The 17841-nt window shown below is 33.6% G+C and overlaps 1 protein-coding gene across 4 annotated transcripts in view; it reads left to right on the top strand.

Annotated features, from left to right (window-relative positions):
- The window catches only part of PPM1A (protein phosphatase, Mg2+/Mn2+ dependent, 1A), a 44256-nt gene extending 37205 nt beyond the window's left edge, over positions 1 to 7051 (top strand). For all 4 annotated transcript variants that reach the window (XM_010847665.1, XM_010847664.1, XM_010847663.1 and 1 more), the window contains exons 4-6: positions 3337 to 3445; positions 4870 to 4927; positions 6149 to 7051. In XM_010847665.1, coding sequence (XP_010845967.1) covers positions 3337 to 3445; positions 4870 to 4927; positions 6149 to 6178 — 197 coding nt within the window. In that variant the 3' untranslated portion in view covers positions 6179 to 7051. The remainder of the gene's footprint in view (positions 1 to 3336; positions 3446 to 4869; positions 4928 to 6148) is intronic.
- Positions 7052 to 17841: the final 10790 nt, after the last annotated feature.

Raw genomic sequence — 17841 nt, 5'->3', positions numbered from 1 at the left:
AAAACTTGACATGCCTATGATAGTGTTAAAATGCATTTTGGGGGGGGGCTCCTAATGTTATTACTTTGCACGTTAAAGACCTTTAATAGCATGTAAACATTGATACACTATTAAAGACCTTTAATACCATGTAAACATTGATATACTATATACTTAAATCCTGTTGTGCCTGCATTATTAAAATTAATATGCACTTTAATTTTGTTTTCTCTCTTTTTACTGTTTGATACCAGTTATAATTAGTCTGGTGTTAGAATGGTGATTGGTTTTGATTTCCAGTACTGTCTTAGAGTTGCTATTTTGTTTTTTACTTCTCTCCCCTACTTGATAGTGATATATCTATTAATAGTATATACGTAGTATTTAGTATTTCACTTACTGAGCATACTATTCAATGAGTTTGTCTCCTCACTATTACCAAGGGTCTTGGAAATTCTTGGTTTTAAATAATTCATATCAGTTTGAGTTATTTATACATAATACAGTAAGAAAATATTTAGAATGCTACCAAGTTACAGCACATTGGTTCACACTGCTTGTTCTTAGAAAAATACAAAATCTGAAGAGGAATATATATTGGGATATGTTGATATTTAATTTATTGGCACTTTAACTTGAGTGTACATGTTTTCTTATTGATTTAAAGAAATACCGACTTTAGTTTTATTTACTAAGAAATCGAGTCAAATTTTAGAAATGAATTGCTGCTTTTTCTCTTTAGTGTGCACTCTTAAGTTTGATGCAATTATAAATAATTGCTTTAGATAGGTAATTTTATGTTATAATGTGAAGTTTTATATTGCCTATTATCAAGCAAGAATTGCCATCTGAACAAAATTTACATTAATACTCAATATTTTGGGTATGCTGAAGTTTTGTTATATTTGTACTGTTCAATTGGAGATTATTATGTCAGAAATACAATATTCTTTACCAAGGTAGATTTGATGAGACTGCATCTAAATATTATATTAATTAAAATCACTACTATATTTAAAAACATAGAAAGAATGTAGCTATTTGCATTGTAAAAATTGTTTTGTGTCTTAAAAAGTGATAAATACTGCAGTCAGCTTTTAAAACAGGCACTGAATATCTTTTTCTATTTTTCTTTCTTTAAATACATGCCTTCACTAAACTGCTGTGACCTACTAAACGCCATTTTATTTGCATTGAATACTTTTGGCTTCTCTGTCCACACCACAGAAAAGGACAAAGGCTTAAAAGCTCTCCTCCTATGATCTACGAAATATATTTGATTCTCTAGGGTTGTGAAAAGATGTAGCTCATAATTTAAACCATACCACTTAAGGCTGTGGTCCTTCTAAGCCAATTTAAGAGGATATCTGTGTTGTTTATATATTTTTATTTGCTACTGACTACACAAGCTTTAAAGTTTCTAATTTGGAGATAACTGATAAAATTTCTCAGACTTGGCAGAGGGAAGTGAGGAGGAGCAGCATATATGAGCATGTGAAACGTAGATCTTCTGTACACATATATTCTTCAATAAAAGCATTCTGTCTTTTTACAATTCTAATTGAAATGTATGGTCCAAGAACAGTTAAAGGACTATTTCTTAAAAATTCCTTTTTCTTTATTTTTTAAAGCAGAAAGAAGTAAGGCTAGTGTAGTGTTAAATGCTCAGATAGTTTAAATATATTGTCCCATGTGAAATAGGAGATATGACTGTTTTTAAAGTCTTATTTTTTTAAAGAATTTGTCTTCCTGTAATTTTCTTCACAGTTAAAATATCCTAACTTTTATATTTTAACAAAGAAGGTATATAATACATCAAATATAGATGATTCAAGGTAATGTTTTTAGATTTGAAAACATCAATTGAATTTATCATCAGTGTTCATTTATATTGTATCTAGTTATCTGTCCAATAATTGTACTGGCTTAGCAGAGACTGTATGTTAAGTGTATTACAGCTTTAGATTGTGAAATTGTGCAGTTTAGGTAAACATCAAATTCCTTTATTTTTGTACAGCAAATTTCCAGCATTAGAATCTTGTAGAATAAATATACTAGATGTTAAAGATTATACAATAAAGGAACTTGGCAAACCAAATCTGAGATCCTTGCTTTTTGTTCAGATTTAAGACTGGTTTAAAAAAAGAGATGGTAAAATTTGGCCTTAATCCTAAAAAGGACAATTTGAGCCATTTAAAGAAGTATGGGTAGCAGCGTCTGTCTTTTAATATGTGCCTTTAATGATGAATTAATATTTTGAAACTTGATAGAAGAATGAAAGATCTTTACATGCATTGTTATTTTCAACGGTATTTACAGATTGAGAACTAGAACGATATCCAATGATAACAAAGAAAATTTCTTAGTGTAAATAATGGAAAACAAAAAATCGAACATATAACCACAAATACTCTTGGCATGATCTTATGTTTAGAATAAATATGCTAAAACTCCAGGTAAAGACTTCTTGGACTTAAAGTGAATAATTTGAGCACTCTTTAAGTTGTGCACAATGGGTTGGTATTCTGTGGTATGAATGACAATATGCATCTGCGTGGCAATACTGTAGATCATATCACTCTCCCATTTAATAATGTTTTAAAATTAACAATTTTAAATACAGTTGTATGGTTTATCAAATTTTTTGTTTTTAAAAAAACTTACCATGAAATTTAGACTTTTTTCCATTCTGTAGGCTTTGTTCAGATAATCAACAGGAAATGGTATTTATCTGTTTATTGCTTAAAGATACTTTAGACAGAAGTTAAGCTGCGAGTAGTGTTCAAGTGTATGACCTATTCTGCCCATGCTACTTAAGTATCATTTTGTAAATATAAACATGTAAATATGATTTGTGTTAGTGTATCATCAGTAAATCCCACATACTTATAGGGTTTCTTTTTTCTTTTTTAAGATCTTGAAATTGTTTATTTTTTTTTAATCTGTGTATTGTATTTTCAGAGCAAAATTCAGGAAACATGTTTCCAGTCTAATTAGAGGAGTTAATCTCCTCAGAAGTAACTAGTTGGCATCTTAAGAGGAATATCCTCATGTGTACACACGTATCCCCGATTATGTACTTTATTGATTTTAATACGAAATTTTTTCACATTTTTAATCTTGTTTATATTTGGTCTTTGAAGTTAATCTGGAAAGTATTGTATCTCTTGTATCATTTTATACATCCTTTTGTCATCAATTTTCAAAGTTCAATTTGATTTTTCTTTCCTTGTACTAGTTTAGAAAATCTCAGATGTGGTATATGCCATCTTTAAAAACCTAAGTTATCTTTGTTTCATTTTATTATTATTATTAAGTTTGAATAACACTTACAAAAAAAGTACTTCTGATTCCCAGAAATCATAAAGAAGCAGGGGGAAGGCGTCCCTGACTTAGTCCATGTGATGCGCACATTAGCGAGTGAGAACATACCCAGCCTCCCACCAGGGGGTGAACTGGCAAGCAAGTAAGTTACATTTTGAATACTCATAGCATTTGTCTCAGTACATGAAAATGTTTGGCGTCCGTAGGTCAGATTCGTATTTACATAATTTCTAAAGTGACTTTAGAATGTTTAACTTGTGGTTCATTGCTTTTCAGTGTTAATGATATATGGTGCTTATCTAGAATAGATATCAGAATATCATTGTAACTAATTATACTGAAGACTGTCTTCAGTGGAGGCTTAGATTACACTGATTATTTCATAATAGTGTAAATGAGATAATACAGTAAAATAAAATTTTAAACTAAATTACATAGTACTATGAAATTCCAGGTGTCAGTATTATTCCTACTATAATTTGATTTTGTTAATCCCTGGGTAACTGAATACCCCATGGATGAGCATCTGTCTCTTCCTGCACCTGGACCATTTCTCTGTATCTGATTTTCCTGATGTTTTTGGATGTCGATGCTGGTTGCTTGGGTTTTGGTGTGAAGGAAGATAGGTAGATGCATTTCTTGTTTTTTTCTCTCTGCACTTTAGTTCATAGAACTGGACTTAATCTGTGTTAAATATTAACCTTACATCTTTGTAAACTGCAGTGGAGACTTTACACAGTTTTACAATTCAAGGCTTAAGACATTTTTACCTCAGATATCCATGTAATTGATCTACAAAGATATATTGACAAATTTCCTTGTTTCTCTACTTGTTCTGTGAGTGTAGCCATGTTTTTAAAAATATCATGTAATTGTTCAAAACTTCCTGTTTGAAGCATTTATATCTTGGAAATTGTTTCTTCCAATAAGATATTCTGTGAAATGATTGAATATAAAATTGCTTCAAGTCAGTTTTGTAAGTGGGGAGGCTATTAATTCAGAAGTACCACTACCGATTCTTATTTCTAATAAAATATTATTCAAAAAGTAATTACTAGACTTGCCAGGGAAATGTCATATTTGACATTTCAGTTTTAATAGAGCTTTTTTAAAGGGGCATTATGAAAAGCAGAAACCTATATGTAAAATATCTAAATTATTTTACTATAACAGACGTTGAAGTTATATCTACTTCAAAACATTCAACTCTTAACCAGAATATATTATTTTTTAAGAAATGTATCATCATTTTTGACTTATAAAAACTAAATGCCAGTTCAAATAGACATAGACCATATAGACTGATTTTTTTTTTCCAAGCCATGACTTTTTTCTTCTATTAATTGTATTAGTAGAATGGTACATTTTAGAATAAATTCACCTGTATTTTAACAATGGGGCCCAAATATCTTAAGATAAGGTTCAGTTATTGGCAGTAAGAAATATAAGTAAAATAATTTGTGAATGATTATCCTTGACATTTTAATGAACACCTGGCTATGAGTTATTAAGCAGTCTTGTGCTCTGAAGAATTAACTTTCTGTATTTTTTTTTTTCTAAATTTAGGCGGAATGTAATTGAAGCCGTTTACAATAGACTGAATCCATACAAAAATGATGACACCGTAAGTAACATTTTAGCTCCTCTGCTTTCCCTTCCCTTCCACTCTAAATGCATATCCTTGCTACCTATTTTTGCAGAGCTGTTTATTGCACCCATTCTCTTACACACACCCCTGATTGATTGCTCTACACTCTGCCTGTATCACAGTCCTAGTGCTTGAGGACATTAATCATGGTGAGTGGCCATTTAACTCAAACAGGAGGAAAGTCCCTTTTAATTATTTTTTTAAGCCTCTTCAGGCAATCAACTTCAGAAGTTTTTTCCCACTAAATATTTTTTTGAAGTTGGGAGTATCTCTGCTCAGTTTCTTGAATTGATTCTGAGTTTTGTAAGCAGCTGCAACAGAACCTCAGAATGCCCATCTCCATTAATACCCATTCTTTGCCAGGAACCCTACACATTTCATTTAAATACTAAAGTAGAGAATTCTGTTTATATAAAGATGTTTAGAATGCTGTATTCTCCAATTAGGGCTTCCCTGGTGGCTCAGCAGTAAAGAATCTGCCTGCCAATGCAGGAGATGCAGGTTTGATCCCTGGGTTGGGAAGATCTATTGGAGAAGGAAATGGCAACCCACTCCAGCATTCTTGCCTGGGAAATCCCATGGACAGAGGAGCCTGATGGGCTGTAGTCCATGGGGTTGCAAAAGAGTCAGACATGACTGAGTGACTAAACAACAGCAACATTCTTCAATTAAGTTTTCTATTACAATTCGATTGTACTGTTGTGATTACAAAAAACTGGTAACTTAAAATCATTTCAGCCTGGCTCTGAAATATTTTATATACTGAATTATGAAGCATCCTCAAATCTCTTGTTACTTGAGGTTTTCATGCAATAAAAATTTATAAAGATAATATTCTAAAAATAAATTGGGTTTATTGAAGAGAAAAATAAAATTCTTTCTGGTAATTTATTGGTTTAGAAATACATTTGGTCAACCTCATCGTAAAATCTTACATTAAATATTTTACTCCAAAACCAAACCAAAAGGTTCTTGTTGTTTAGTCTCTAAGTTGTGTCCGATTCTTTTGCCTTGTAACAATTCTTGGAACAGATTATATATTGATATTTCATAAACACATGTACATATATACTATAGAAAACATTTATATTCTAAAGATCAATCTTACAAAACCTTATCTTTCTGCATTACCCAGAAAATAATGCATCTTTAAGTTTTAATTTAGTTCATTGTTTTGCTTTGTTTCCTTCAATAAAGGACTCTACATCAACTGATGATATGTGGTAAAACTGCTCATCTAGCCATGGAGTTTACCTTCACCTCCAAAGGAGAGTACAGCTCAACTTCATTGAACCTTTTAAACATCCATCCTCAACTTTAAAGAAGGGCATATATGACATGGGTGAGAATGATTACACCAGAGAACTTCAGCAGTACAACAGCTAGCCCAGAACTGATTTTTTTTGTTGTTGTAAATTTGAGACTTATGTAAACGTGATTTCAAACCATAATTCATATGTTGTAAATCAGACTCCAGCAATTTTTGTTGTATGATTTTGTTTTTTGTAAAGTGTAATTGTCCTTGTACAAAATGCTCATATTTAATTATGAACTGCTTTAAATCACTATCGAAGTTATAAGAAATATTTGGCTTATTGTGTGATGCAACAGATATATAGCCCTTTCAAGTCATGTTGTGTTTGGACTTGGGGTTGGGACAGGAAGAGCAGCAGCCGTGTCAGCTAGACAGTCACATGTGCACCTGATTATGGAGAATTATTCCAGAATATTATTACAAAGCTGAATATCCAGGGAGTTAATTGCAAACTATTTTAATGTTCTTGGCAGTGGGATTGGAATTGTTGATAAAGTTGATCCCTTCATTTAACTGTCTTTTAGGTTCTCTCCTTGTTGCCATGAGTATTGCAGGTAATAGAATATATTCATAAGAATATCAATCTTGGGGCTAAAATGCCTTGATTCTTTGCACCTCTTTTACAAGTCCTTACATTTAATTACTAATTGATAAGCAGCAGCTTCCTACAAATAGTAGGAGACTGCCACATTTTTGCTATCATGATTGGCTGGGCCTGCTGCTGTTCCTAGTAAGATATTCTGAATTCCATTTTATCAATAAAGCTTGATTTAACAAACAAGAAATTTAATCATGTATGTGTAATTCCTCCTTTATTCCGCCCTTATTTTAAAACACCATACCATTGTAAATGAGAAGTTTCTTATGGGGAAAGATGTTAGTCTCTTAATTGGAAAATACTGTTACTCAAGGCATAGATGGAACTGGTTCCCTTCTATTAGAAAGACTATAAAAGATTTAAGTCTATGTTGTTCCTTGATCTATTTTTAAGTGGGTTTCTTTCTGGCTACTTATTTTTTCATTAAGATGTGTATCAGCTTGAATTTGCCTACTGTATAATTAAAATAATTGTCAAAGCTTGACAATCTAACAGTGGTAGGGGCGTGTGCGTTTGTGTGTGTGTATGTGTGTGTGTGTGTGTGTGCACGCGTGCCTGTGACTTTAAGTGGCCCATGTCTTTAGAATCCAGGTAGTTAAGATGTATTTAGTGATTTGAAATACTGCATGTTGATGATAATTAGCAGTTGGCCTTTAAAAATAAGTTCCAACAGCTTAGAGAGTTGTAGATATAAAAATAACCTAATTTAGGTTTCAAGTCCTCTGATTAAGCATGTGAAAGTACGTTTTAAAATCTGTCACATTGAAAAGACTACTGCTCTGTGCTCTTCTGTATTTTTGTCTCTTTGGGTTGAATATTGTATTTACTCACCATTTAATTTAATCATTCAGTAAGCAGACTCCCCACTCAGTTCAGTTCAGTCGCTCAGTCGTGTCTGACTCTTTGCGACCCCATGAACCGCAGCACGCCAGGCCTCCCTATCCATCACCAACTGCCGGAGTCTATCCAAACCCGTGTCCATTGAGTCAGTGATGCCATCCAACCATCTCATCCTCTGCCGTCCCCTTCTCCTCCTTCCCTCAATCTTTCCCAGATTCCCCACTACAAACCTCTTAAAATGTAAGATTTAAATACAACACCAAATATAAAATCAAAACTGTATATAAAAAGTAGTATAATTTTGTTATATTTGTTTTTTTTCCTAATTTGGAAATATACATATTTGTATATATAACCTTCAAAACTAATGTAAGGTTAGAGAAGTGTTGGAAACAATAATGTGATATGTCTCAGACTTAAGTAGTTACATACCAGCAAAATCTTTCCATTATCCATCTTATTTGTGAGGTGATTAAATGTAACTTAATTGTATGTAATTTATGTCTTAAGCCAGCATGAAGAAAAACAAGTATTATTTATATTTAGAAATCCGTAACAGTTGAAATTACAGACGCAATTCTGTACTTTACTTACACATAAATGCTTAATGTCTAAATCTGTGGTAGGGTACAAAGTATGATAATGTTCTAAGTTACAACTTTGTAAGCATCCTAATGTACATTTAATGAACACCAGTGCTTCTAGTATAGATTACGAGTGCTGAAAATTAAATTCCTATTATAATTCCTTAATTTTTTAAGTAGACTCAAGTTTTTAGTTATGGAAATTTCAAAAACTTGAACAGGATTTTGAGATGCAAAATCTTAAATCATAACTGAAATATGTGATGGAAAGCTATATTTCAAACCATTGTAGTATATTTAGTGACTTTTTAATTTGAGAGTCTTTTAAAAAGAGGAGGTTAAAAATTCCTCTCTTAGAATTATTAGTACTGAAATTAGGCCTGGAAGTGAGAGAAAACTGTGTTAAGCATGATCTAAGAAGACTAAATCTTTTCCATGTGAGTCAACATTGCCATACTAGATAGAATTTTTCATTATAAAAGTACAGGAAGGAAGTAAGCATTATAACGGCAGAGTGTGTGTTTTCTTGATTCCTGGGGCTCATGGTGTGTGGGGAACCAGCACACTTTTTAAAGGCACTTTTGCACCTCTGTCGTGCATTTCCCTTTTGTACCACTTAAATTTTTGACCTCCTATCCCCTTTTGTGTGCTAATTAGCGACTCAGGGCAATGCCTCTATTTTTTTATATGTTTGATATTTTCTTTGGAGGGAAAAAGTTCTTGTGTGATGATAACATACTATTCAAATGTACTTTCATTTAAATGTTTTAACTTTGCTGCTTTTAATAGGACATTCATTTTGTATTGCAGATTCTTGCTACCCTAATAACATTAATAATTTCACTGATCTCTTGCTATATTTTAGCAAGGTAGGCTCTCTTAATTTCCACTTTCTTAGGGAGTATACTTTTACAGATAACAGAAGCAGTTCTCAATATTAGCAGTAATTTAAAAAATCTAAGTGGTATTTTTCTTACTCAGCTTTAGAACTGTTTGAAACTCATTTTTAATTATGATGCATTAATTTGTTATTAGAGTTCTGTGCAATTAGTGTACTGCTCACTTAATTTTTTTTTTTACTAACTTCATAAAATTAAGAAATTTGGGTTAAAGAACAAATCAACTATGTAATTCAAATAATGTGAATTATAGCAGTACTTTCAGTGATCATCCATCCATTCACCTTTTCTACAAAATTAAGTATTAATTGCAACATGCTCTTCTAGGGTAAGCACCTTGGAACTATCAAGAAATGAATAGGTCCTTGCTCTCAAGGAGTTTACATTTGAATAGAATTTATAATCTAATGTATGTTAATATCATAACTGGATCACTCATCCAAGAAATAGCTACTGCCCACCTGCTCTCTGCCAGATACTTTCCTGAACAAGGTGGGTCTGCCCGAAGAGCTTATCTGCAGTTCCTTAGTCACTTGAAAACCCTTTTGTTTTATTCTCCTTAGAGTTAAAAATCTTATTCAAAAGAAAATTTTACGTTGCATAGGAATAAAATTGGATTGATGAGGCTCATGTCTCTTCAGTGTGCTTGACTGCCTTTAACGAATGGCTTAGACTTCCTGCTGACAGCAGCAAATCATAGAAATAAGGTTAATGTATTTCTTAGAAGTATCCAACCCTGGGAATAGGAGTTTAAGGCATTTGAAAACATATATCTAGGACTTCCCTGGTGGTCCAGTAGTTAAGAAAGATTCCAGGCTTCCAATGCAGGGTGCGTGGGTTCAATCCCTGGTCAGGGAACTAAGATTCCACATGCTACATGGTGCAGACAAAAAAGTTAAAAAAATAAAAAGTAAAAACATCTATCTAACCTTATTTTACCAAAAATCTGTATTTTCTTGAAAAAACACTGCCAGTGTTAATATCTAATTTTAGCTAAGTGATTACTGTGTTTTAATTTTTTCAAAATAATTTTACTGACCGTCTTTACAGAACAAATTCATATAGAAATTCTATTTGTAGTTTCTGAAGGAACTGATGAAACTGGTTACAGGGTTTTTTGTTTTAATTTTGAATTTCATGGTGTTGTATACTTCTAATTCATAAAGTTTGAATGAGAGGTTTAAACCTTTAATGTTTTGATTGCCATTTGTACAGTATTATGTTAGGATTTGGAATTAGAAAATATTATGTAAATATTTCCATATATAAATGTTTCTCATTAGATTTTTCTTCAAAGCAAACTTTCAGAGTTGCATATACTTTTGCTTTCAAATACTGCTGGTGAGATGACCATTTTTAAATTAAGTGATCTAGTCTTCTAATTAAGTTTTTCTTTTAGGCATTAGAAAGACTTTATAGTTTAAAACTTAAGCTTAATTTTACTTCTTTCTATAATGTGGTATGAGTTTAGAGTTGTATTTAATTTTTATATACAATACTTCAGAATATGCTTGAAAGGTTTAAGAATACATTTTCTAAATATTATGAGAATAATACTGTATTTTTTCATTGGGTCAGAACAGTAAGTCTCAGTTATGTGTTATTACCAATAGAATGCTACACAAAGATGATGGAAGGCATTTGGCTCCACTTTTGTTCCCTTTGACACAGATTCTTTCCCTTTTCCCTGTTTTATGTATTTAGTGTCCTCTGCTCTCATATTTTCCTAATTATATTACCAGCAGGTAGGAGTTTGCCAGTTAGAAACACTCTTATTAAAACTGAAATTGTAGTTGACAGCTTACACTTTTATAAAAGTGGGGGAAAAGGTTAACTTGATATAACAACAGAGTGACATTTTTATGTCACTCCCCTATGGAAATGTTGCTTCATTTCCTCTACTACCCTCTTGGTGGCTTCTTTTTTTTTTTTCAAACCAAAACAGGCCAATTCCATTTTCTTGAGCAAGAAAGCTTAGTGCATTACCTCACCAAGCCAATTAATAACTGTGTAAACGTGGGCTGAAAATGGGAAAATGTGGGAAAAGGAGTGGGAAGATGCCAGTGAGGAGGACAGAGGAAGATTACTCTTAATTATTTAAAAAGCCATAGAAAAGTCTTCCTTGGACCTAGCTTATATTAATAAGAACTGTTGCATCACATAGCAAGAACCAATCTTTGCTTTTGCAGATTGTTTGATTTTTCTAGCAAGTTAGATGATAAAAAAAATACTGCTTCTCCAGCATAGAAACAACTGAGAAAAAGAAGTCTTTCAGTTCTTTTCATTGTTCCAAAAGCCAGTGTTCTATAATAGCTTTCTCACTGAACTGAATGTTTAGGAAAATTGTTAAAAAACATTTTTTTTTAACATAGTCCTCCTCATCCAGTAAAGAACTTTTAGTAACATTCGTATTTGTAAGGTACTATCTGAAGTTAGATTTGTGTAAGAAATTGGGTAGCTGCAGAACAAAGTTAGTACTATTTTAATTAGGTATAATGAATGGCACAAATTATCGCAATGCTTCTAAACCTTTTAGGGTCACAGGCCCTTTGAGAATGAATAATCCTAGGAATTTGTCACCCAGGAAAATGCATAGAATGCAAATAACTCCTCAAAGTTTCCAGTATTGTAGTGGTTCATGGGCTCCTGGTTGAGACCCTATACTACAATACAACAGGGCACATCAGCCTTTCTCCTTCAAAGCCCATAAAAAATACATCAAGGATGTCAAAATAATTTGAGTCTATTTTAAAAAATAGTTTCCATATTTAAAAGGTAGAAGAGGTAGACAGGAGTCTAGGCTAGGATTAATTGATATTAATTATGTTAATATCATTATTAACATATTCTTTAAAAAATTTGTATCTTGAGGGCTGGAAAGAGAATGATTAGTATCCGGGCTAGTTTTGGAGGATAACATCATTTCTAAATTTGCCACTTTTGAATCTCAACAGACAAGAGGTAAAACAAATGTTTATGGAACATTTCTGACCTGTGTAGTATAGATTTAGTATATTCACAAACAGCACATTTGACTGTCAGATCTCACTCAGGTTTTAAGATTTCAAGCTTCCTTGTGTCAGAGTTTATTAAGTATTTAATTCACTTCAAATTCTGAGGAATTAGGTATTTACTGATACAGAATTTTAAAACAGGATCTAACGTACAGCCACCAATGTACAGGATTATGAGATTTCTTTTAAACATAACTGCCATGAAAAAATGGATTAGCTTGTTGCATTTGTTGCCAAAATTGATGTTTGGTTACAGTATATGTAATTCCCATTTGTGGGAATTTTGAAACAGAGAGACTGTTGTCTTACCTGATTAGCCCTTACCTAAGTCAACAGCGTATCTGCAGCAGAATAGCTTATTTATAGTAATATGCCCGAATACTGGTTGGTTTCACTCTTGAAATTATTTCAATTAATTTGTATAAATGTTATGAGTGGAGAGACCATGTTAAAAGCATGTTGCATTATATATTTTTCAAAATCCTACATGTAAAACTAATACAGAAGTATTTCCTAAACACAGTGTATAACAAAATTCTCCACAGTAATTCACCTACTGTTTGTAGTTTTATGTGATCCAGACTCTTAAAGAAACTCCATTAATGTATATGTTGTATTTTGTACATTTCCTGGTCCAAAGAAAGTATGTAAATTCAGTTCTAACTTTTAAGAATGTACTTTTTGTTTTCAAGTCCATTGAAGAAATCACATTCAACTTGTGAGTGGTTATAGATTGTATGAAATGGAAAATAGAAATAATTCTAGCTTGCAAAACTGGTGCCACCAAATAAACAGGCAATTGCATAATGTGTGTGTATCTATGATTGTTTGATACTGCAAGCAGCATTTTGTTTTGCCAAGAAACCTGGAAATTTTGAATTTATTCATTAGGAGACCTTAAGAAAATTTTTGTTCAATTGAACTTGGTTAATTTGCTTAAAAGAAGATAGATCTGATAGTTAATGATTTGAACTAGAATTGTCCCTCCCTGATTTTAGGAAGATAACTGAAAGCCTGGAAGTTCAGATTGATGGTTATTTTCATGAAAACATCCCAGAAATAAAAAAAAGCCATAAGTTGTTCCTCTTGGCAAGAACATCTCATTTGTCATGTTGTGAATGTATATTTCTTACTCCCTTAAAGAGTTGAGACTGCGTGGGGAGTGGCCTGGAAAAGGACTTCTCCACCTAGCTAGTATCCCTGGTGTAGAGCCCTTCTCAGTAGACACTTGGGTGTTTAGGGTGCTTGCTTCCTCTGCTCATTCTGAAAATTGGTTGTACTACCTCTGCCCTGTGTTCATTCATGTCTGAAAGTGTGACTTATTTTATAAGCTTGTATAATTAGAGGGATTTTAGAGTACATTGAATTGATGATGTAAGTGAAGTTCTATGAACTGCAAGGGCTTATTTTGTTCATTTGCAATTTGTAATGAAAACACAATAATGAGACATCATAACCAAAGGCAGCAAGTCTTATAGCTAAGTAAAATTGAAGTAAATAAGGATTAGTTTGCTTTATGCGTAACTAGTATCCGTTCACTTGTCAAAGTGTGTTCTGCAGTTTTGTTTTTGATTTTTTGTAGTTATTCTTTTGAATGTTGAACCTAGGTTTTTGTGGGGTCTTTTGTGTTTTTTTTAGTAAAAAATGTTGATTTCAGTTGTCTCTCTCAATTAGTCACATACTGAGAAACTGATACTGGGGTACCTTCTTTTTTTCTTTGTTATCACTTAATACTTCAGACTTGAAATTCCCATCAAATCACAGACATTTTAATTCTAGTTAAAAAGTCTATTCTTAGATGTGAAAGTGAAGTCACTCAGTCGTGTCCGCCTCTTTGTGACTCCATAGACTGTAGCCTACCAGGCTCCTCTGTCCATGGGATTTTCCAGGCAGTAGTACTGGAGTGGATTGCCATTTCCTTCTCCAGGAGATCTTCCCAACCCAGGGCTCGAACCAGGGTCCTCCCGCATTGCAGACAGACGCTTTACCGTCTGAGCCACCAGGGAAGTTCATTATTAGATTAACTACCCTGAAAACCTTGGCATGAATGCCCTCTGTAGAATTTGGTTTTCTTGCCTCACAACCACACAGTTAACCATAAACTGGTAAAAGATTTGTGTTCTGCTGCCTATTGTCTACATGAGACTCATATTTATTCTCATACCTAATATAACGCTATTCAGAGTATCGACAAAGCTTTTTATAAGATTGTGTTTCATGTTACTGTTACCTAAATGGTGCATTAGCTAAACACACTAAATGTGTGTCATTCTCTGCTGTAGCTGGGGCACCAGGTTGGGTCTTTCAGATACATCATTTTCTCTATGGCCTTCCTTATAGCTACACAGATGTTTTTCTAGACACTTGATTCAGTGAAATTGCCAATATTTGATCATTTTTGATCTACCAAAATGGCCATTTTTATCTGGCTCAATTTAATAGTTTCTGAAATTACTTCCTAAATGATCACATTGTGCGTCAGTATAGTTGACCCTTGAACAATGTGGCAGTTAGTAATCGTGACCCTCTATACAGTTGAAAATCCAAGTATAACCTTACAGTTGGCCTTCCAAACCCTCGTTTCTGCGTCAGCAGACTAAACCAACCAGATTGAGTAGTACTGTAGCACATAGTTAGTGGGAAAAATCCGCCTGCAAGTGACCTGTGCGGTTAAGCCTGGTGGTGGTCAAGGATCACCTGCACTTGTCATTTATGTCAGTTAAATCATATCTCCTTAGAATTGATCCTTAGGACTGGATGACAAGTTTAAAGAAAAGCTATAGCATTGAAAACATTTGCAAATATGAAGTTTGTTGAATATAGACAATACCAAATTTATAATTTCTACCTTGAAATTAACTGACAGCTCTTAAGATACCGTTCATATTACTAACTTATTCTTTGTCACTCCCACTTTTCATAAAGCCCCTATAGTTGTTCTAGGATAGATCCAACTTGCTGCATAGACATTGGTATGAGAAATGTTATTCTAGCAGTGACCCAGAAAGGGAATAAAATTGAATTTAAAAGTTCAGGCAGAATTGTAATAAAGCATAAAAGATAAGGTGGGGAAATTATATTACATAACTGAGATAAGTGAAGAGTTCCTTTCAAACATTTTATTAAGGCTGTTGAAATGTATGGCTCCAACTCAGTCTTTGACTGTTGGATCCATACAATCAATTAAGTTTCCGAGAATCATACTCTTTAAGTTCAGTCCTTGTTAAAGGTGGATGAAGGCTCTAATTTAGTTCTAGGTGATGACCAGACTCTGACTTAAGTTGTAGTCAAGCTGTGCCCTTCCTAAGGATCTTTTTGCTATTTGTGTTTGTTTTGTTAAAAAAGTGGCTAAAATTGCCTAGTATTTAAAAATCAAAAGGTTTGCTAGAAAAGTTTTTGTTCTAAGTCAAAGGGATTATGTATTTCCCTCATATTAGCATCCTGAAACCATTCTGGGATTGTCTTTTAAATCCTCAGTGTTAACATTTTGAATGTATAGTTGGTTTATTTAATGAAGAAAACAATGTTTACCTCTATGTCATTGTCTTCCTTGGTGGCCCAAAGTGTAAAGAATCTGCCTGCAATGCAGAAGACCCTGGTTCGATCTCTGGGTTGGGAAGATTCCCCAGGAGAAGGGAATGGGCTACCCACTCCAGTATTCTTGCCTGGAGAATTCCATGGACAGAGGAGCCTGGTGGGCTACAATCTATGGGATCACAGAGAGTCAGACACGATTGAGCAATTAATACATTTCATTTTTCCTTTCATTATGAGAGCAGAGTTATTCTCAATTATTTTAGCCATTGGTCTTTTAACTGCCTACTAACAAAACTGTATGGTTTTTTAAGACTAAAAGTCTCCAGAACATTCCTAACAAAAACTTTAAAAAATTTTCTAGTGATTGAAGTAGAAACACATGGGAAGTAATTTTTTAAACTTTGCATTAGACAAATAAAAGTACCCCTAATGGACATTCAGTTTTTATAGCTGTCTGCCTTTTTTGATGTATTTTGCCAGACTCTGCAGCAATGATCCTTAGTGGAAAGAGGTCTTTTTAAGGGTAAAGAAACTGTTTCTGTGCCTAGGTCACAGAAAGGAAGCTTGCTTGATGTCCTTCCTCAATATTTCCTTTTCTATCTGAAACCAGAATGATTGCCTTGTTTTTTCCCTTTGGTTTTGTCTTAAATATCCTAAGTTCCTAGCATGTATTCTACTTTAGGACTTCTGTAAATATTTTTTAGAAATATCTGAAAGCTTTGAATTCTGTGTTCTTGGATATCATGAAGGTTTATCATGTGTTCTGACTTTTAAAACATACCGACGACTATTTAATGATAGTGAGATTATAAGTGTGTTATATATGCATGTATAAATATCCTGGTTCAAGGCCCACCACACCGTACCCATCAGTACTGTTACTGGTTCAAGCTGACCTTCAGAGAGGTTTGCCTGCTTCACCACCAGATGGATTTGACATCTGACAGGACCACAGTGTAAATAAATGCTTCATCTCAGAAGGATCAGGGCTCCAAGGAAACTTCCTAGAGGGCGAGTCTCCATAATTGGAGATAAGGAAGAAAGAAGTAGAGGTTTTTGAGGATCACATATTTGGTGCTCTAAATCTGTTGGAACTGTCTTGACACTTTAGTTTCTTGGACTGAAAGTTAACACTTTTGTTCAGAAATCATTCGTTCAGGTATAAAAGTTGGAATACTTCATGTAAAAAGAATTATAATTTTTAATCTTAGAATCTGATTTTTCTTAAACATTAACTTGCAGTCATTTAATGGAGTTGGCATTTTTCTTTTTGGCTTGGGAGGAGGAAGGGAATGTGGAGGAGGGGCAGAAAAGTAGATACAAAAGGCAACAATAGGAGGTTATTTAAAGTAAAGTATCTTTTTTAAGTTAAAATTTTGTTTTGAAATTCCAAATAGAATTAATCAATTTAGTCCCTATAAATCATCTTTGTTTTATAGTAGTCAGTGATGCATTACAGTGGATGAATTAGTCAAGTCTCTTTTTGCTCTCCATTAAGTCCCTCCAAAGGCCCTGTATTAGGAGAAGGAAATGAACCAACTTCAGGTGTTAACTGTCACTTGTAGGTCCCATTGGGAAAGCAATCAAAAGGAGGTTTATGATAAGGATTTCCCTTGTACAGTATTATCTGTTCCTGGCCTTTCTGAAGCAGTGGATCGCAATCTGCCAGCAAGATAGAATTACTTGGGAAGCTTACAAAAGTCCTTCAGCAGTGCGGGTCAGGTTGAAAGGTTCACACTTAAAATTACCCACCCACCCCCCGCCCCCCGTCCCTAGTCAGTGGTTCCCATTTCACTCAGTAAGAATCAAAGGTCTTACATGATCTCCCTACAAAGCCCCCTAAATAACCTGGTCCCTGTGACTTCTCACACACCTCTCCCTCCCTCCACTTCCATACTGGTCTCCTGGCTGGTCCAGATCATGTCTGTCTCATCCAAACACTAGGGTCTTACAGACACTTGGTTTTTTTTACCTGTTCCCTCTACCTGGTTTGTTTCATTGACTAAAATGAGTCACATCTAACTTCAAGCGGACCTAAAAGGACTGAACCAGAATATTATGAACAACCCTACTTACTAACATGGGGGCACAATATAATATGGA

The sequence above is a fragment of the Bison bison genome, unplaced genomic scaffold (genome assembly GCF_000754665.1).
Source record: "Bison bison bison isolate TAMUID 2011002044 unplaced genomic scaffold, Bison_UMD1.0 scf7180017864254, whole genome shotgun sequence".
Classification (NCBI taxonomy): Eukaryota; Metazoa; Chordata; class Mammalia; order Artiodactyla; family Bovidae; genus Bison; species Bison bison.
The sequence above is the reverse complement of the archived record's forward strand: the minus strand, read 5'-3'. Positions and strand labels throughout refer to the sequence as shown.